We start from the raw sequence: 19,852 nt of genomic DNA on the forward strand, positions 1-19,852 counted from the left end.
CTCTCCCCCTTTCCGTCCCCTTCCCTTCGCTCTCTTCGCTGCATCTCCCCGATCACCCGCAATGCATGTGCCTTGCCCTTGATATGTACGGCGACGTCAGGCCCATCCATCCATCCCTCCATCCCTCCTCTCGGCCCGAAGATCGACTCACGATGATCGTACCAGGCAACTTCCTCCTGCAACTAACTCAACTATCAACACAGAACCATGATCTGCCCCTTCCCTTCTCAGCAGAACGATCCTTGCCCGATCCCGATACGTCAGCCGTGCATCGGCCCTGTTCGGGTGTTGTTTCCGGGTAATATGTTCGGCTATTGATCCGTTGCGACCGACCCCTTTCTCTCACATCCGAGACCACAGCTTTCCTTGCCTCAACTAGGTAGACACAAGAACCAAATCCCACATTTCATCCGTCCATCTAGGTATCAACACCCTCCATCACCCCCTTACCATCCACACTAACATCTCCAAGCTTCACAACCTACCCTCATATCATCCCCTCCTCCCTCCCCTTCTAATCCTGGATAGCTGAACGCAAAACGCATGCAGTGACCCAGCGGTATGCACACTCTGGCTCGACGCAGATCCGATCTGCGAAGACGACATCAGCATCCAGTCAGATGCGTCTCTTGCGGCGGAGTTGCGGGAGGTCAAGAGCCGACCCTTGTGGCAGACTGCCTTGCGAGGATAATAGACACAGGATCTGTACTGTGATGTAATGTTCCTATTCCTATTCCTGCTTCTTCTTCTTCTCCTTCTCCTTCTTCTGCTTTCTCCTTTCTTTATCTTATCAGTACCTGTTTTTGGGGATGCGATGTCATGCTATCCAACGCTATTGTATCCTGGGGTATGAGCTTCCTACCTACATCGACGGGTTGGTGGGTTCGTGGGCCAAGTTCGAAGATCTTACTCTTTGGATTTATACATCGTTACTAGGGTCTGTGTCTACTTGACGCCTTTTTCTTGATTTTTTCTTGATTTTTGTTTGGTTTTAGTTGATTTTGTATCTGAAGCCCTGTTTATTCTCTTCTCTTTGGAGCACTTGCTTATTAAACACCCACCATCCATCTATCCATCCATCCATCTATCCCCCTTCCCCTCTTATACATCAAAACATCAAAACATCAAACAAAAAATCTCATCCCATCTTCCCCAACACCCACTCCCCCCCTCCAAAACCAAATTCCCCCTCTTCACTTTCCCCAAGCCATCCCTACATCCCTCTTCTCTTTTTATACAACCTTATTTATATACAGTTTCGATTTAAATAAAACCTCTCTTCTATCATTTTTCTCTCTCCTTGCTACCTAGGTAGAGGTCACGAGATCAGAAATCACGAGGTTCGAAATCACGAGACGAACCGATTAATCTCTACCTTGCCTTACCTTACCTTACCGCGGACCACATCAGACCTAAGCACAGGGTACAGTATTCAAGAACTCATATATCAATCCGACTTGGAATTAGGATTAGAGTTACAATCGAAAGGGATTGCCCGCCGGGGGGAGGAGGGAATGTAGAGATGAGATAGATAAGCGCTAGAGATTCGATACTACAAGCTGTCTACCTAGGTAATTGTCTAAGGTAGGTAGGTTTGGTGATGAGATTTAGAAAAGGGGGAGGGGGGAGGGGGGTTTGTATAGATGGATAGATAGTATATATTCTTGGCTTTCTATTCTATACCTCTCTTTCTTCTTTTGTTTTACTTGTTATCTGATTTATTTTAATCTATTTTCATTCCTTTTTATTCTCACTCCTTTTCATTCTCACTTCCCCATTTCATTTCCAACCTACCTATCTCTCGAGATAAGGCTACACCCACCACCCCTCCCAAGCAATTCCCGCCCTATCTAAACATCACAGCTAAATAACGGCATGTAGCTTCCTGATCTCGGATAGTAATACGGAGGGGCTGGTTTAAGAGGGGGAGGGTTAGGGGTTAGGAAATGAGGGATGGAGAATAATAGATAAAAGGTTAGTTAGCGGGGGAAGAGAAGAGGGAGGCCAGAAACAACACAAAAGAACCCCCCCAAAGTAAAAACACAAACCCTTACAACAAAATCACTCATGTCATCATGAATCAATCCACTCAAACGACCACTCAATTCCCTACCCCAACATCAACATCATACAAGACATCCGTCCGAATCACATATTTCGCGCCCCTCCTCACCCCGGTGCCCTCATGCAACAAGCTGCCCTCCGTCTCGCCATGCGGGAACATGGCCACGCTGCCCTGGATCGGCTTCACCGAATACGCATTCAGACAGCCCTCGCGCGCGCTCGGGAGGAAGAAACTCGTCTCGCCGGCCGCGAACTCGTCGTTGAGGTAGATGAGGAATGTGAAGAGGGACGATTGCTTGGCGTCGGGCGGAGAGGCATCGTAGATGTAGGTCGAGTGGATAGGATCGATTGAAGAGGGGGGCCAGGCGCCGTCTGTTTCGGGGGAGGGGGAGAGTGGGTTAGTGGCTTTGGGGATTGGGGATGGGAGAAACTTGGATAAGGAAGGGAGGGAGGGCCTACCGATATGTGCGCGATACTCGGCGCCGGGAACGTATCTGTAAACCCGGAATCTTCGATTCAGACCTCTGACCTTCTTCCCGCCGACGTTCTCAGGAACGAAAGCTTGCACGCGACTCCACAGCTTGTCGTGGAATGCAGTATCGATGATCCAGTAAAAGTTGTGTGCTAGAATACTGCTCTCCTCTCCCTCGGCTCGGATGGGCGCGTCAGGCGTGAAGCCGATCTTTTCCGCTACCGCGATGATCTGAGTGCATTCTTCAGCGGAGAGGACATCTTTCAGAAGATGGAGGTTTGGGACAACCGGGTGCGTGTGGATTGAGGTCTTGGGTGCATTGGGCGAGAGGAGGATCGTGTCGTCCCTCGAAGCATGGAGGATCGCCGGGTGGAGGTTCGGCGGTTTCCGTTGCAGCCCTGGGGTTTCCTCGATGATGCGGAACTTGGTTGCGACATCCGTTGGTAACGAATCGAAGATGCTGCCGTCCTGGACAGCGTCATAAACCATCCTGCGCGGGCCGTCGTCTCTCAGGTCCCACGCCTGTCTAGGGTTGATGGGCCCGGCCCCAACCGCACCGCCCGTGTAGTCTGTCGGGCCTGTGAGTCGTAGGATGGCGTCTAGAACCACCAGAAGCTCCTCTTCTCTCGATGTTCTCGCGCGCCCTGCCTCGTCCAATTGCTCTGCCAATCCACTGACCACGTCGAGGTCTCGTACCCATCGGCATAACGCCCCTAATTTCGGCTTCTTCCCTCTGATTCGCATCTCTGAAAGTAGGATCCGTGCTTCCATGTACCCTCCATCGGCGAGAGCACCACTGATCCGCGCCGTGAGATTGGTATCACCTTGACCATGTTAGCAACCCCTCGAGTGCGGGCGGGGTAGATACGATACCAGAAACATTGAGGCCAGTCGTGCAAGCCTGCCGGAACTCATAAACAGCCGTCCGTAAATCTTTACAAGCTTTGGTCTTGATAACGCTCGGGTTCTCCGTGAGCGTCCGGAGAGTGTCAACGGCGATATCCAGGTCGTCTTCCTCTAGCCCCACCGAGCGGAGCGTCTTGGGTTCGGTCCCATCGGGAGGCGGTGTTATGGTCCCGCTCGTCTTGACTTTCTTGGCTGTTCCAACATTTTCGGGACCTTGCGCCCTTCGCTTTGTTTTCGATTTTGCCATTTCTGAGTGGGGTGAATTGCACAATTGAAGGATCTGTGGTGGGCTGCTTGGAGGCGGTGGAGATGGGCAGTATATTTATAAATAACTTGGTGCGTCTGATTCGCAACCTCAGTTCAACTCCACGATCAACCGCGCTATCTATCTATATCCAAATCCTCTATTTCATACTCAGCGCAATCTACTTTATAGTAATAAAGTATTGAGCTTAGATGATACGGCCTTTACAAAGTGCTAGAGGGTCGGTTCATCACGCCTTCCAAGTTCCATGAGCGATGATGGATGAACAAGGTAGCATGTGTCAATATACGTGTTTGTTTAGAAATGACAGTGTTAACAGCATTAGAAATGTATCTGCAAGTGCATTACATGGGTGATTTGTTAGAGTGTGGGCAAGCCTTGAAATTCGATTCTAGGCCCAAACCAAGCATTCTCTCGGGCATCTGATGCTTTACAGATTGCATTCGGGCAATATTATTATGAACTTTGATCGACAACGTTGTTTTCTATTATGCCCATCATTCATTCAGCCTGTGTGCAAACCATTCAAGACTGCCACATTTCTCTTTGTCCTCTATCTGCCAAAATCTGCCCCCAGAAACTTGGAAACCTGATTGACGAAAGTCTTGGGGAATGGTCAGATTCGAACTTACGACATGCTGGATGATGAACATAAGGGTAACACAGTATTGCTTAAGATCATTTACAAGCTAATGCGACGACCATTAGGTGCTCATGTCAAATGTCAGGTTCAAACCAGTATTCTATGAATAACCTACTGGGATCTGATGACGGATAATGAAGCACGGTAAGTACTTCACTGTTGAGAAGAAGCTGTTAGAACTTTTCATACAATCTGAAACCCCATAACTCTGATTTCTTTCTCGATGAAAGCTAATTTATGGTGGAAGGACATTTTACCGAAGATAAAGCGCTGGACTTTGCTATTCCTTTAGACCGGTATCAGCACGAGACTGGGATCGGAATGCATTCACTGCTTTGGCACCTCAAGGAGATATCAGTCAAATTACCAACATTGGGCAGAACATCTAGAGTCAATTCCGCACTTCGGCACATACATCCAAATGAATCGTTTTTGCATTGCTATGTCCTTAACTTCCGACACTACCCTCCCCCCTGGGTTTCACTCGTCCTATAATCACCGAATTTACAACGTGATTGTAAGGATGAACAACCATACAGATCTCCAGGCAACTTAAGACCTTATCGGTAGTAGTATCAAAGGCCTGTGTGTCGTTAGCAAATTTCCTACAAAGTCATCAAAACTCGATTGTGCCCCACGCATTCGAAACTTACCGGATATAACAAAGTCCTCAAACTATGGGCTGTCCGAACAACCAGCAAACTCCCCACTCGCATTTTGGCAACGATACTCGTCAATACCGCTTCCTTTTCTTCCTGGGTTGTTCCAACAAGCGCGGCAAGGAAGACCACATCACAAGCTTGCAGCTCAGGCCCAAGAGATTCAGCTTCTTGACAAATGAACTGCATTCCTTTTGCTCGTTGCCCCAGCTTCTTACAGAGCGCTGAAGATTGAGACAGTGCTTTTGAATCGTGGTCGATATTAATAACGACATTTTCGGAATGATCTTCCAGTTCGGGCGACTTGTTGCTTTCAAGAGTCTGATACATGCAAAGCGAAGTCATTGGCAAAGGCCCAGAACCAATAAAAACAACGCTCCGCGGTGTTGAGGGGTTGATAGCATGGATGGCAGAAAGCTCCATGCGTGTGAGATCAACATAGTTCTCATAATATGGAAACTCGGTCAACCGAGCGCAGCCTGGCGTAATGTTAATTTTGAACTTGAATCTCCAGAACTACAGGCATGCCTTCCTTTTCATCCTCAGCACCTGTGATGAACTCGGCCCAATGGGATTCAAGATGACATTCTGCCTTGGCGGAAAGATCTCTCAGAGATGGCAGAATATCAACAATACGTTGATCCTCGAGTATCTATATTGAAGTCAGCAGTGTCGTGAATGTGCGAGGAGTATCTTACCCTTCTGGTTTTTGAGTCGTTGAAAGTCTGGGTACAAATTCCTACGAGTTCGCCAAAGAGACTATTGACAGATGGACTCGGCCTCAGGTCGGATATTTTGGAAAGGAGGCTGTGAATCCTTGTGATGTTCTGGATGATACTTTCGGTTTGTTCTTCCTCCTCTGATTGGGGTGGCTTCAATACCACCTTTCGACGATCAAAAAATCGTTTCAACATCTCGCTGTTTAACCACCACTCCATTGAGGAAATCAAGATCTGTCACAAGATGAACAATATAGTTGAGCTTTAGGACGTGAAAACAACTCAAATTAGAAGAGCAAGTTTGTTAGACAAGACGTGAGCAGCTGCGTGCCTCTAAAAAGGAAAACTTTTTCACGATGCCAGCTCATTTCGACTGGCAAACGGATCACGCCTCGGGCAAGTGAATGGGCCGTTCATGCATGCGCATGCATGAACGGTAGTGATTTGAAGATCCCCCGGTCTTTCCAAGGGAGGAAGAGGGACTGGCTAAGAGGGCATGGAACATGACAATATTGATTAAAGTGGTTGAAGCAAACGCCCTGAAGTATACAACGCATAGTTTCCAAAACTGAGGTACGATTGCGTCTCTTACACAGAATATATACTCTCATATATGTACTGATCTTCCTCACTTGAGGGCTTTACTTAACAATGCTCTCCAACAGTTGAAGCTCGCGGTGGGTCTGTTTGCTCAACTGTTGTCTTTGAAAATACCCATCAAGGTGTTCAAGCTAAACCCATTATGCTATAGATGTGTCTGCAGGGCACAAACAAATACCAAGGAATGTTCGAGGTTTGTCACCGGTCTTCCCTTGTCTTTTTCATTTTCTCTTTGTGGCTGTAAATACAAGTTGCGTGGTTGGTGGATGAGCACGTGACCAAAAGGGGGCTTTGCGACGGGATCCTTCGGTGCATTAAACGAATCCCTTCTTCCTACAACCTCTTCAACATCCTCACAAAAGAAATACGGTTTAGCGGCAAGTGTCCTTCAACCAAGCAAGCAAATCGGATGCGGTCTCCGATTTCGAAACTGTGTTATATCTTGTCGCAACGGAATTTATTCTCTATTGTGCCAAGCGTGTTCAGCCATACTTCCATGTTTCAACTCCATGCTTCGTGCAAAGCAGCTCTTCCTTCGCCCCCAGCAAAGGAGGATGGCACGCTTGTATAAGCCCCATTCCAAGCAATTCTCCAAAGGCCCCACGCCTTCTCTATGATATTGGCATCCATGCACCGGCTATCTACCGCTTCAACCTTTTCGCTCCTTCAAATGCGCCTCCTTCGCACCCCGCCATCGTGCGATCGATCAACTCAATATACTTTGTATGATAGGACAGTTCCTACCACAATCTCATCCTTTTGGAGATAGAGTTTAATCCATAATCTCTTTTGAAACACCTCGCCGTATACCACCCAATCCTTATCTTGGAAGAAGAGTTGATGTCCGGGGAAATTTTGGGGAAAGCGGGCAAAGCGGGCAAAGCATATAAGGATATAGCTTTAACAGCATTAAGCACCACCATTGACAAAAGTTATCTCAATGATCTTTTGTTGACCCTAAGAGCTTTGCCCCTTTTTTGCTTTCCTTCTTTCCTTAGTTCGGGTGGTTGCTTCAGTTTTCTTTTCCTCTCTCATTGGCCATTTACAAAACACCCATCATCATCATTATCATCATGCGGTACTATACCACTACCATTCTAGCACTCGGATTCTTCACTTTTCAAACCGTCACAAGCTTTGCGATTCCAGCAAAAAGACCATTAGTCGGCCTAGAACCTCCATTTGAGGGCCTAGGTCCCGTCAAACTCCCTCACAACCCACCAATCCGAGCTCTCGAACCCGTCCAAGAACGCACCTATGAGGACAAACCAGGATCAGGTATCCCATCAGTACAGTATATCAGGAATGAGAAAACCGACTCTTTAACCCGGATGACCAAGAACCAGGGTACTGAGAAAGCAACCACCGAAGAATCCCAAACGCAAGAGGTAATGAACACAACACAGCCAGAGAAAGGATATCTGCTAATGATTTATCTATTTGAAGACATCAACTCCAGATCAAACCCACAAGCGTAGCGATACAAAAGATGAGGAATGGCAAGCCAGCAGATTCCCTGATCTTGCACACGAGAAGCGAGGGATAGGAGATAAAATAACTGCTTGGCTAGCTAAGGAATTCCACTTCCATAGGGTGTGAATGACATAGGGTGTGAATGACATAGGGTGTGAATGATCCTTCGTCCTAGCCGAAACTTCTACGCGCTGTTGTAAATGAGCAGGGTTTACTATTCCCGGGACTCTGAGCGATGGTGGATTTAGGATGGGTTTGGGTGGTAGACAAGTCGATGGTATTTTGACCCCCTTTTTTTTTCTCTTATCTTTTTGGGGAGGGGGAGGGGGATTTTCGTCTTCTTGGTGTATTCGTTTGATGATATTTGGGCTGCTTTGTTAGGGAGAGGTAGAAGGGTAGTAGTAGAGTGAGTGGGTTATGTTTATATATAGCAAAGCACTCCAGCAGAAAGATCGGGACATAAAATCTGATGATTCTCCAAAGCGCAAATATTTCCTTTCGCTACCTATACTGGTACCTAGAAGCTAAACGTCCCCTTCTCCTCCCCATAGAAACAACACAGCTGCATCACCTATCACATAACCATCTACCCCTTTCTCCAACCCCATCCCTTCGCACTCCCTCTCCCTCCCCCTCTTTCTCCCTCGCAATCAACAATAAAATGTGAGAAAAGATATCTGGCTATCTATCTATCTATTCATCTCCCCAAATGAAGATATCGCGCTAATAACACTGTCAGATAAATCTCTAGGGAATATAAAGATATGAGCCGAGCCGGGTGGTAGATGTATATATCAATCGCAGAAGTGACGTATCTTCCATCCTGAGGTCCTGGGTGTCGTAACTTGTTTGTTAACTTGGAAGAAAGAAAAGGGATGGGGAGAGGGGAGGGGCGGTTTTGTTTGCAGGCTAAGCTGTTTTGATTGCTGGTCGTGTTTGATACTACCTACCTAGGTAATGATCACTTGCGGGGAGTCACGGATCGTTTGATTGTACTGCGGATGCTAAGAACTTGTATTCTAAATCACTGTTGTGAGTAGAATCACCAAGGTCATGCGAGTAAGTAAGGGGGTTGAGAAATTGGTTGATTGCTAGTTACTGTAGCAAAGGACGAAGAATACCTATGCACCTAGACAGCCCAAGCCGATAGAGAGGTAGCCCTGTGTGAACAGCGCCACGCAAAGCTACTTAGCTGCCGGCGCTCCACGCGGTATGTAGTATTTCGAGTAATCAATCATGTCTGAGGCATCGCTATCATCCTCCTCGTCTTCGCCCTCGCCGGGTAGAACATCGTCCTCGAGATCGGTCTCGCCCTCTGCATCCTCCGAATATTCATCCTCCAATGCGGATTCCTCCTCTGCATCTAGTGCCATTTCAAATTTGACCCTTGCGCTCTCGCTGTCGTCGAGATTGCTCGGAGCCTCGGCGGGATTGCTTCGCCCGCTGGAGGCATTCTGGTCACGCCATGATTGTCGACCATTAGGTGTGAACATGTCTACTGATGGCGCCAGCGTCTCTGAATCAGTCACTCTCGCTGGCTCGCGGGATTGCCTTAGGTCAGCAAGCCGGTGGCGGATTCTAGTCTTCCGCGCCTTGGATTTGGTATTAGTCTTCCGATTATTTCCGCCGAAGGTATTGACCCCCTTTTCCTCTAATTCCTTGATCTCCTCGTCGGTGAATTTAACGTCTGGGAGCGGCACCCAAAGCTTGCTGCTAGCCTTCTCGTTGTTGTCCACAATATCGGGGACTTTGGATAATACCGACTCGAAGTCTTCGTCTTTGATGGTCTTTCCGATGCGGATTGCCATGAGCTTCATCTTCATAACGGCCCTGATCTTCGCCCAAGAACCGTTGTAGAAGTACCCATCGCCTTTGGAATTGAATTCATGGCAGACGGGTGCGTTGTTGATGAGTTGGACGAGGAACGGATCTGTAACGTCGCAGAATTGCCAGACTTTACCATCGAGGGTGAGAGATTTGCCATCGAAAAGGTGAGTGGTCAAGTCTTTTAGCTTTGTCCGTTTTGAGATGGTCGTGCTGCGAACCTCGTGCCACTTTCGGAAGGGACCCTTTTCTTCCTCTTCATAGAGTTTGAAGAATATGGTCTGATATATCCGGTATTTGGGGTCTTTTCTAGGATCGATACCAAATTTGATGACAACATCACGGAATGGACCACCTTTGAATTGATAGCCGACATATTGCAGCGCAGTCTTGAAGAGGTAAAGGCGTGGCGAGTTTCCAAGACGGTTTGCCAAAGCCCTCCGAGTCCAAAGGGGGCGTTCCTCCAACGCTTCGTTTAATTCTTCAATGAGCTTTTCAAGATCTGGTTCTCTTGGAATTTCTAACGGTCGTGTTTGTGGGATCTCTTCAACGTCGTGACTAAGATATTCGATCTGGAACTTTCTTGATCTCGAACGGTTGATTAAAGCAGATTCTCCAGTGGATTGATTGACCGTCTGGACAATATTGGGGTTCTGATGATAACCCCAATTGAAGGGCAGGACGTGGTTTGTCAATATTGGAGGTGGCACGAATTCCTCGTTCTTCTTCCAACCTCTACTCGGGTTGAATTTGAATTTCCGGATCGATTCCACTGCGGACGTTAGCAAGCACAAGATATTTTTGGTGGGGGGGTTTACTCACTCTCGCCAGGATAGACCAAGTCCAGAAACTTCGGAACAAACTCTGTGTTGCTAGTCGAATGATAGAAATCCGCAAGACCTAGAACCGAATTAGTAAATCTAGTCAGACATCATGATGCTTTATCGTACCTCTGAATCGATGTGTTCTATCGATTTCTGCAACACCCTCGACTGTATAGTTCCCAACATTATCCTTTAGACTTCTCAAGAGCTGACGAGGGTTATCGAGCCTCGAGTGTGATCGGAGATCCGCTGACTGGGAAGTTTGACTGCTATCCCCTGATGTTGTTGTTGTTGAACCAGTAATGTCTCCGGAGTATGGTTCTTGAGAGCCACGCTTGCGCTTCCTTCCTGTACGTTTTGGGACGGTGACCTTGAGAAGTATATTGTTGGTAGTACAGTTATGCGACAGTATCGGGGTACTCATGGGGTCTCGATGGCGGAGATAGATCGGAATACATCCGTCAGGATCATCCAAATCAACAAGCTGTGCCTACGATTAGCATATGGTTGATACAATTGGTATGAATGAGAAATCCGTAGACTTTGTGAATAGTCTTCTTTTCCGTAGAGAGAGAAACTAGGTGGATGGGGGGAGAAGGCGATGCACGTGACACCAATACTCACGCTTTTGAAAGGTCGACCGATTTCGACCCCTGATCCGAACGTCTTGAGGGCCTTGTCAATGTTCTTGATGACCATAGGATGCTCGACGGCGACGACCTCTCTCGTCGCAACCTCGAAGGTGGGTGCTGAAGCAATACCGGACATCTTGGGGAAGAGAATAATCTCTCAAAAATGATATGTTGCCGCTCGTGTGAATGGATAGTTATCCTTTTCGCCGTGGAGGGAATAGCCTGTTGATGTCTCTACTTGAGACACTTCTTATCCACTTGGAAAGGCACGACAAGGGAATATCCCCAATAATTCTCTAATGTCCATAGGAGTTGTGGTGGTTATTGTAGAGACCTCGAGGCTCAAGAGCTCACGAGAGGTCCCGATATGCGGCCCGAATCCTAAGGCATAAATTCAGGCAGCCAGCGCCAAACCATAAAGTTAGGCGCACTACGTGGAGGGGAACGCCCAGCTGTTGTTGTAGACTCGAGATCGTTTCCAAGATGACCCGTTGACGCTGAACCTCTCTTCACGGCATCTTTTCAATCCACCTCGATTTAACCGCAGGAGCTTCAGGAGCGCAGGACGTCTGGGCTTTCCCACGATTGTGCACTCTCGAATGTTCCCATCAATAAGACGAATCTCTTTACCGCCCGGTGCTCCTCTCCACCGCGGCAATTGAGCGCCGCCGCATTTACATCACATTCTCGGTGTCTACCCTGGGTTTATGACCTTCCGGTGCGTTGAACCCTGGATTACTCCCTGGCCGTTAGACTTGGGTTGCTGGGTTCTCCCGATGGCAGACTGACGTGCGTTAGGATAGCTTAGAATTACCCCTTAGACCCAAAGTCACGAAATCAACAGCCTCATCCGTTCGGCTTACCTGGCAACCCACAACCACACCCGAAGACAATAGCTACGCGTTATCGAAGACGTTGTGCACGTCCGGCCCCAGTCTGTTGATACCTGTGCCAAGCGTTTGGTCTCCTTGCGTCTTGTGGACCTCGGGACGTCAACAAACGCTACAACACAAAGCGTGGTCCAACGCGCTCTGCGACCTCTTGTAGCGGCTGATCCTGTGTCTAGAGGATTGTGGTTCTTTACTTCTCAAAGGCTGTCCCTTGGAAATTACCGATCTCTATCCTCCTACCAGATAACGCTTCGACCCACATCCACACCCGGACGTGAACCCGAACGCAGCCAAACCGCATCTTGCAACCGTTTGGATCCCGTATTGAGAGGTTTGGGCCCTGCCATATATCGAATCAGTCGATTCTCGTGAACGGCGAGATCTGAAACGCAAGAGCTCATTGGCGAAGATGAAAGGCTTCAGGCAGAGGGTTGTAAGTCATCCTGATGGATCGAAGGATGGGGGCGCATTGACGGCGCGCGAACCTTTGGTAATGCATGAACAAATGCTAACCCATTCAGCATGAGCAGCTCTCGCGCGCGAAAGATCCAAACAAGTCGTCCAAATCCAAGAACAAGGATTCGAAGGATGGGACATCGTCCCCTTCACAATCAAGTAGCTCCCGAGAAGCAGCACAATCACCAACAGTCACTCCTTCGTCGTCAACGACTGCACTCAACGATCCTCGGAACAAAGCACTCCCTCTAAATGATGGCGGGGCTTCAAGCTCGGCTCACACGAGCCCTGCTGCTCAGCAGCCGCAATCAGGCTCTATCAATTCGCTCAACCTAGGTCAGAATTCGATAGCTGCTCCAGACAGGTTCAACGGCATGGGAGGGTCACCCAGTCCAGGGCCTGGGACACCTGGCCGTCATGGTCAACTGCCCCCGAGTGTTATCATCAGTCCCAGTGCTCCCGTAAGTGAATACTTAGAGACTAAGCGATGCTGGCTAACTCCTCCCCTCCAGCATATCCCTCCCCCAGGTACAGCAGAGACGATGCCCCATGATCTTGCTCCCCCGAAAATTGGCCAGAAGTCGTTGATGTTTGACCGATTACATACAACGCCGAAAGACGTGCCGGAGGGAATCAGAACCCCCAAGAGGCAGCATTCTTCAAGATTCGATATTTCCCCTCAACGAGAGCTCGAGAAGTTACCAGGCTTTCACGAAGTGCCTCCTAACCGACGACAGGATCTTTTCATGCAGAAAATCGACCAGTGCAATGTTATCTTTGATTTCAACGACGCGAGTGGTGACATGAAGTCGAAGGAGATCAAGCGACTAGCCTTGCATGAGCTGTTAGACTACGTGGCGAACAACAGACAAGTTATTACAGAGGCCATGTACCCAAGAGTGGTGGATATGTTCAGCAAGAACCTTTTCAGACCAATACCACCGCCTGTCAACCCACAAGGAGAGGCATTCGATCCAGAAGAAGACGAACCCGTCTTGGAAGTTGCATGGCCACACATTCAAGTTGTATACGAATTTTTCCTTCGATTCATTGAAAGCCAAGATTTCAACACAAACATCGCCAAAGCGTACATAGACCACAGCTTTGTCCTTCAACTACTCGAGCTGTTCGATTCAGAAGATCCTCGAGAACGTGATTTCTTGAAAACTACCTTGCACCGAATATACGGAAAGTTCTTAAACCTGCGGTCCTACATTCGAAGATCCATCAACAATGTGTTCTTTCAATTCATCTACGAGACGGAGCGATTCAACGGTATTGCAGAGCTGCTGGAAATTCTCGGGTCGATCATCAACGGATTTGCACTGCCACTGAAGGAGGAACATAAATTGTTCTTGACAAGAGTTTTGCTTCCAATGCACAAGGTCAAGAGCTTAAGCATGTACCACCCTCAACTGGCATACTGTATTGTTCAGTTCTTGGAGAAGGACGCGGCATTAACAGAAGAGGTTTGTCGTCCCGTGCGTGTGACGAAGCAAAGCTAATAAATTTAGGTCGTCCTTGGCTTACTTCGATATTGGCCAAAAGTCAACAGCACAAAAGAAGTCATGTTCCTTAATGAGGTGGAAGACATCTTTGAAGTGATGGACCCAGCGGAATTTGCCAAAGTCCAAGAACCCCTCTTCCATCAACTCGCAAAGTCTGTTGCAAGCCCACATTTCCAAGTAGCGGAACGTGCTCTCTATTTCTGGAACAACGAATACTTCTGCAATCTCGTCAGCGACAATGTCGAGATCATCCTCCCCATAATGTTTGCGCCGTTATACGAGAATTCGAAAGGTCATTGGAATCGGTAAGTCACTAAGTCACATACTTTGTAGCTTATTGAATGCTAACACATCTCTAAGAACAATCCACGGCATGGTCTATAATGCTATGAAACTGTTTATGGAGATTAACCCACAACTCTTTGATGACTGTTCTCATGATTACACTGAGCATCAAAACAACGCAGAGGCCCGAGAGCTAGACCGAGAAAATAAATGGAAGGCCTTAGCAGAACAGGCAAAGCGATCGAAGAGTAATGGAGCCCCCCGATCTGGGGCCAACCAGTCACCGGCCAGAACCAAGACCACCACGCCGTTAAGGATCGACGAAGTAGACCCGGTCACAGACGACAACCAAAAGAGATTAGATTCGCTGAAACTTCAAGATGGGGATCGTAGAGAGCGAAGATCAACTCACGATCGGCAAAACTCGGTAGGCTCCTCCAGAAGTCAGCGATGATTTGCTTTAGCACTATGCCGCTTTATTCTGTGTTTCAGGATGCCTCTTCTGCTTGATTTTCTGGAGTTTTTGTTCCGACTAGAAGTTTCAACTCGCGTATACCTCTCTTCCCTCGAAGTCGAAGTTTGCTCCCCTCCTCGTCATCACACAAAGCATTTTTCTTTTATTCTTGCCTGCGTTACCTTTATGGGGAGGGTGACTCATTGACGGTGCCTTCTCCAGAACTCCAATAGTAGTACGACTTCTCATGAACGGTCCGGGAGTGGAGGTTCTGCGACGGCGGTTGTGGGTCTTGTCCTGGATCCCTCGGGCCTCGACGTCGAGTCGGACTACAGACCTGTTCAGACGCTGCCGGACGAATATGCAAGTCATCTTTCTTGATTGCATGGATAGAAAATGAAATGTGATGGACGGGATGAGTGGATGAGTGGACGGATGTATGGGAGAGAAGGGCGAGATGGCTCCTGTACGACGAATTAGGCATTTTGCGCAAGGGTTTCTTCCGCTTTTGACGACGAGTGTTGACTCGATTCGATTAAATGAGCTTTCTCCTCGGAACTTGGGGTGATGGTGGCCTGCGTTTTGCTGCCAGCTTCTTGATAACCGTCGTTTCTGTTCTCCTATGAACGAAAGTAAATATGGAGCGTAAAAAAGGCATTTGGGCGTTTGTTCAGATCGGCACATCTCTCTTGCTTGTCTTTCAGGGGCAGAGTAATGAATTGTGATGACTATGTGCTTCTACCCCTTGTATTAATTGTGAGTGAGATCTTCTAATATGGACTTGAATCTCTCCCCCATCTACGGTTCTTCTTGGATATGCCATTATTGGTCTTGATATGCCGTCTCTTGTAAAGCCCCTCCAACTCCAAACACCCCTTGGTGTACCCAAACGCCAATTGCTTGCCTGCATCAATATCTTCCCTTTTTCTAAAGCACCAGAACCAATATTAACAGCAGAATGAGCACGAATATCAACAGCGCGATACAGAAGCTACTCAAGCCATCCTCATTCCTCCTTACCACCTCCCCCATCTTCCTCAACCCGCCTTGCAGCCTGCCTCCTACGCGATCCGCGAGCCTATCCGTCTCATCCAGGATATAAGCCTGCTCTTCCAGCTCGCGCCCCATGTCATCGGCTTGCTGCCGCAGAGTGCCCACCGTGCGGAACACGCCGTCCAGATCCGCATCCTGCTCGCGCATCATCGTCAGCTGCTGTTGATGCTCGAACTGGCCCGCATAATCGCGCCCATCGTCGTCCCTTGCGGGCTGCTCCAGCGCAGCCGCGTTCGCCTGGCCCTGCGCAGACCGCGCCAGCTCCTCCCGCATATCCTCGACCTCGCCACCGACCTCATCGACGAGGCGTTTGCGGCGGCTCACCTCCTCGATCTCGAGCCCGTACTTGTAAGGGTCGTCCTGGGCGGCGCTGACTGAGGCGACGAGGTCGGCGAGGTCTTCGGCGAGGATGGTCAAGGAGGATTCGAGCTCCTTGCGCGCGGATGCTAGTTCGGGGGAGATCTTGCCGGTCGTGGTGCTGAGGGAGCGGATGCGGAGGTAGGAGGTGAAGAGCGCGCGGGTAGAGGTGAGTTGGGCGAGCACGTCCCTGCGGGTGGGGGATTAGCTGAGTGGGAGGAGGGAAGGGGAGAAGCGGGGAGGACGAACGCTTGCACTTGGAGGAAGGGATCATCTTCGTTCGTTGAGGACATCATCTTCGCTGGATTCTTGCTGACGGATCATGTGGGAATGGCTGGGTTGTTGGAGGATAATCCTGTCCTTCGTCTTGTCGTAGCTTGATAAGTGCAGTCTCTGGCAAGCTGTAAATCAATTGAATGCGCCACTCTGTCGGAGAGGCCGTTACGATCTTGTGCTTGATACGGCCTGCTCTTGACGCAGCCTGCTTGTCGTTCCTGCAGACGAGGCTGCTGGTTGCAAGATACTGGCTGGGAATGTAGTCCGGGGGAGTGCAGGCGACTCCATCAACCGGGAAATCGGTCAGCCTGTGAGAACCCAGTCGACAGATAGCCTCACATGCAGTTTTCAGCGGACGGGTTCTCGCACAGGGATTGGACTGATGGTGTGGTCTGAGAAGAAAGAGAGTGGTGGTGTTGATAGATGTCGGAAATATAGACGTGTAGAATACTGTAAATATTTACGTATTATTTACTTAAATGTCATATAAAATCCACAATATACCGTAGTTCTGCACTTACATCGCCAAAGCATGCCTCCGTTACCAATCGAACTCTCGATCATAAATATTTTAATCTTCTCATTGACTTATCGCCATCTTTCCTCCAACCATCTAGCAGTTGTACAGCAGTCTATATAGCATTTCTGCCTTCTCTTCCGCGGCAGTCTGCAGCCATTACAAGTGTGTGGCTGTGAAGTACTTTTCCTTGCCCGATTATCGCTGCTCGAATATCCCTGGATCCTAGGCAAGCGCTCACAGGCCAGGCATGCCAGACAGCGCTGGAGATTGAAGTCAATTATCCAGCAGCTCGACCAGCATCACAGCCACACGTTTCCCCCTGTTCTTTTTCTCTCCCTCCATGTCCAGGCCACTGCTTTTCTACTCACGCATTGTGGACTTCCAATCTGTGCGAACCATTCTCCTGGTGGAACAGCCTTTGTGGCCAGTGGCCAGTGCCGAGTTGCAAAATCCGCATCCTGCATCCTGAATGCGCTGTACCCGGAAGCCATAAAGGCCACGGTTCTGTTCGCTCACTCCCTTCCTCAACTATCATACTTGGTAAAAGCCGAAAACTTGAGGAAGTTCTTCCGGTGGCAAAGGAGGAGCCGGGTCCAGTTTTCGCAAGTCTTGTACTGCACGTGGCGGTGGTACAAAACCCGTGCTACATACCGTTATACATTGTCATCTGGAGAGGCTAGAGAAATATGAGACAGAAGATGGCTCTCAGTTCAATCCTGGGAACAGCGTTCCCATCCCGAGAGAACGTTTCAGATCCGTTAACTGGACCCGCCACTAACATCTCCCCAACCACTCTCCTCGAAACCTTCATCCCGGGCTACGGCCCCATCCACAAATTTCTTCTCTACACCTTTGGTTTCGACGTCACAGTCCTCGTCTCCCTAGGGGCCATCCTCTGGCTTGGGGGCCGTATAGGTCGCTCAGTATGGACCGTGATCTGGGCTCTGATCGCCGCCAATTGGATGGCCGAAGTATCTGTCAGCAGCTCCGATGAGATCCACGCCCACCTCCTCCAATTCCTTGCGCACCAGTACAGGACCAAATCCTCACGACGCCTGATGGCCGAGACCCCTACCAAATCCGCTTGGGAACTTGATAGCGAGGATGCGGAAAACTTAGAGACCACGGTCGATGCAGATGGGAATATCAAGTGGCTCAACTTTTCAAACCAGGAAGCGAAAACCCAGCCGATATTTACGCCCGCAATCGGGAATCACAGTTTCTGGCATGACGGCACCTACTTCACGCTCAGGAGGAAAGAGGTCACGCTTTTTGATGAACTTGGCGGTGGCGGAGCGGCCACTCTGAAGGACAAAGAGATTCTGACCCTGTCTTGTTTCGGGAGGTCGACAGAGCCGATCAAGGCCCTTATTCAGCATGCCAAGAGCCATTATCATCTTGGTCATAATGCAAAGACAATCATTAAGAGGCCAGCGCCGAAGGATATGCGAAGATTCGGGGGTAGAGGGTCCTGGGTTAAGATTGCGGAACGGCCTTGTAGACCTATGAAGACGGTCGTGTTAGATGAGGAGCGTAAGATGGATGTCCTGGCTGATATCAACGAGTACCTCAATCCGGCAACTGCCAGGTGGTACGCAAATAGGGGTATCCCCTACCGTCGAGGATATCTATTCCACGGGCCCCCGGGGACAGGGAAGACGTAAGAACCTTAATAAGACAAGTATAAACATAAACTAACTTATATAGATCTCTTACTTTTGCCTTGGCGGGCGTCTTCGGATTGGATATCCACGTGGTCAGTTTGCTGGAACCAACGTTGACGGAAGAGGAGTTAGGGATGCTCTTCACTAATTTACCGGCTCGCTGCATCGTGCTCCTAGAAGATATCGACACAGCGGGTCTGCTGCGAAACGACCCCGAATCCGACGAATCCAAGAAGGTGGATGGCGATTCATCATCGAATCAGGATTTTAATGTAGTTAATCTGACCAAGGCGCTGAGGAAAGCTCAGGAGCAATCGGAAGAGGAGCGCAAGAAAGGCATTTCATTGTCTGGTCTCCTGAATATCATTGATGGTACGTCCTCTTTTGCCCCTTTTTGTTCATGGGGGCCAGCCCCCAAGCCCCCATCCTCGCTGCGCTCGATTTCACAATAGCAGCTTGCCCCCCTTCCTACTCAAACAGACCTCCTAACACCCCCCAGGCGTCGCCTCCCACGAGGGCCGCGTGCTAGTAATGACGACCAACCGGCCCGAAAAACTCGACGATGCCCTGATCCGCCCTGGCCGCGTCGACCACCAAGTCGCATTCGAAAACGCCAAGACGCACCAGATCCAAGAACTCTTCGAGCGCATGTACGCCAACGAGCTCCCTCGCACGCGGCTCCAGCCCTCCGTGGACCTCACGCCGCCATTACCCCCCACCACGGGCGAGAAAGTCAAGGTCCTGAACGCGGTCGTTGCTGAGGTGCAAGGCGATGAACTGAGGGCGCTGGCTAAGGAATTCGCGGCTAGGGTCCCCGAGGGCCTGTTCTCCCCTGCGGAACTGCAGGGGTTCTTATTGAAGAGGAAGAAGGATCCGAGGAAGGCGTGTGAGGAGGTCGAGAAGTGGGTTGCTGGTATGTTGGAGGTTAAGCGCGCTGGGGGGAAGTTGGTCCCGCAGTAGTCTTCCGAGGGAGCGGAATCAATCAATCATGATTAATGAGAGAGAGAGAGAGTAAGGTAGTGGTGGCTAATTGATCCAGTTCATCTTACGTATACATCTAGAAGAATAAAATATATATATATCATCCCCCTCCCCTCTCCCATTCTTTTATCCGCCCCATTCTTTCTCCCCCTTTTGACTAAAATAAACTCAAGTCCCTAACTCTCTAACTTCTAACACACTTCTCTTCTCTAAGATATCCTATTCTAAAGTACCTTACCTATTACCTTCCTCTCACATCTTTATCTCATCCCACATCTCATCCCATCTCACCCCCTAACCTACCTAACCCCCCCCCCCCCCCCCCAC

At 49.2% G+C, this 19,852-nt stretch overlaps 8 protein-coding genes across 8 annotated transcripts; 3 read left to right on the forward strand and 5 right to left on the reverse strand.

The window, feature by feature from the left end:
* Positions 1-2,059: 2,059 nt before the first annotated feature.
* On the reverse strand, positions 2,060-3,711 carry M430DRAFT_135848 (hypothetical protein). Its single transcript, XM_024862426.1, has 3 exons — positions 3,410-3,711; positions 2,524-3,360; positions 2,060-2,436 (listed from the first exon to the last, which is right to left on the reverse strand). The coding sequence occupies exons 1-3, from the start codon at positions 3,687-3,689 to the stop codon at positions 2,102-2,104; spliced, it is 1,452 nt and encodes a 483-aa protein (XP_024723225.1). The 5' UTR covers positions 3,690-3,711; the 3' UTR covers positions 2,060-2,101.
* Positions 3,712-4,707: 996 nt separating this feature from the next.
* Positions 4,708-6,025, reverse strand: M430DRAFT_117107 (hypothetical protein). Its single transcript, XM_024861661.1, has 4 exons — positions 5,708-6,025; positions 5,538-5,661; positions 5,004-5,488; positions 4,708-4,933 (listed from the first exon to the last, which is right to left on the reverse strand). The coding sequence occupies exons 1-4, from the start codon at positions 5,945-5,947 to the stop codon at positions 4,799-4,801; spliced, it is 984 nt and encodes a 327-aa protein (XP_024723226.1). The 5' UTR covers positions 5,948-6,025; the 3' UTR covers positions 4,708-4,798.
* A 1,376-nt stretch (positions 6,026-7,401) lies between these two features.
* On the forward strand, positions 7,402-8,026 carry M430DRAFT_40378 (hypothetical protein; the record flags this gene model as incomplete). The annotated part of the gene is made up of 2 exons (XM_024867388.1): positions 7,402-7,716; positions 7,775-8,026. The coding sequence occupies 2 exons, from the start codon at positions 7,402-7,404 to the stop codon at positions 7,925-7,927; spliced, it is 468 nt and encodes a 155-aa protein (XP_024723227.1). The 3' UTR covers positions 7,928-8,026.
* An 842-nt stretch (positions 8,027-8,868) lies between these two features.
* M430DRAFT_117109 (hypothetical protein) lies at positions 8,869-11,367 on the reverse strand. The gene is made up of 4 exons (XM_024861662.1): positions 11,074-11,367; positions 10,576-10,933; positions 10,448-10,525; positions 8,869-10,397 (listed from the first exon to the last, which is right to left on the reverse strand). The coding sequence occupies exons 1-4, from the start codon at positions 11,215-11,217 to the stop codon at positions 8,986-8,988; spliced, it is 1,992 nt and encodes a 663-aa protein (XP_024723228.1). The 5' UTR covers positions 11,218-11,367; the 3' UTR covers positions 8,869-8,985.
* An 887-nt stretch (positions 11,368-12,254) lies between these two features.
* On the forward strand, positions 12,255-14,718 carry M430DRAFT_214324 (hypothetical protein). The gene is made up of 5 exons (XM_024864512.1): positions 12,255-12,404; positions 12,493-12,888; positions 12,940-13,896; positions 13,942-14,240; positions 14,296-14,718. The coding sequence occupies exons 1-5, from the start codon at positions 12,381-12,383 to the stop codon at positions 14,672-14,674; spliced, it is 2,055 nt and encodes a 684-aa protein (XP_024723229.1). The 5' UTR covers positions 12,255-12,380; the 3' UTR covers positions 14,675-14,718.
* M430DRAFT_214313 (hypothetical protein) lies at positions 14,719-15,480 on the reverse strand. The gene has a single exon (XM_024864511.1). The coding sequence runs from the start codon at positions 15,356-15,358 to the stop codon at positions 14,762-14,764; it is 597 nt and encodes a 198-aa protein (XP_024723230.1). The 5' UTR covers positions 15,359-15,480; the 3' UTR covers positions 14,719-14,761.
* A 121-nt stretch (positions 15,481-15,601) lies between these two features.
* Positions 15,602-16,380, reverse strand: M430DRAFT_96996 (hypothetical protein; the record flags this gene model as incomplete). Its single annotated transcript, XM_024870003.1, has 2 exons — positions 15,602-16,274; positions 16,334-16,380. The coding sequence occupies 2 exons, from the start codon at positions 16,378-16,380 to the stop codon at positions 15,602-15,604; spliced, it is 720 nt and encodes a 239-aa protein (XP_024723231.1).
* Positions 16,381-17,344: 964 nt separating this feature from the next.
* M430DRAFT_57001 (hypothetical protein) lies at positions 17,345-19,631 on the forward strand. The gene is made up of 3 exons (XM_024868650.1): positions 17,345-18,540; positions 18,588-18,916; positions 19,044-19,631. Exons 1-3 carry the CDS (start codon positions 17,567-17,569, stop codon positions 19,502-19,504), a joined length of 1,764 nt encoding a protein of 587 aa, XP_024723232.1. The 5' UTR covers positions 17,345-17,566; the 3' UTR covers positions 19,505-19,631.
* Positions 19,632-19,852: the final 221 nt, after the last annotated feature.

This window comes from Amorphotheca resinae (genome assembly GCF_003019875.1).
Source record: "Amorphotheca resinae ATCC 22711 unplaced genomic scaffold M430scaffold_3, whole genome shotgun sequence".
Taxonomy (NCBI): domain Eukaryota; kingdom Fungi; phylum Ascomycota; class Leotiomycetes; order Helotiales; family Amorphothecaceae; genus Amorphotheca; species Amorphotheca resinae.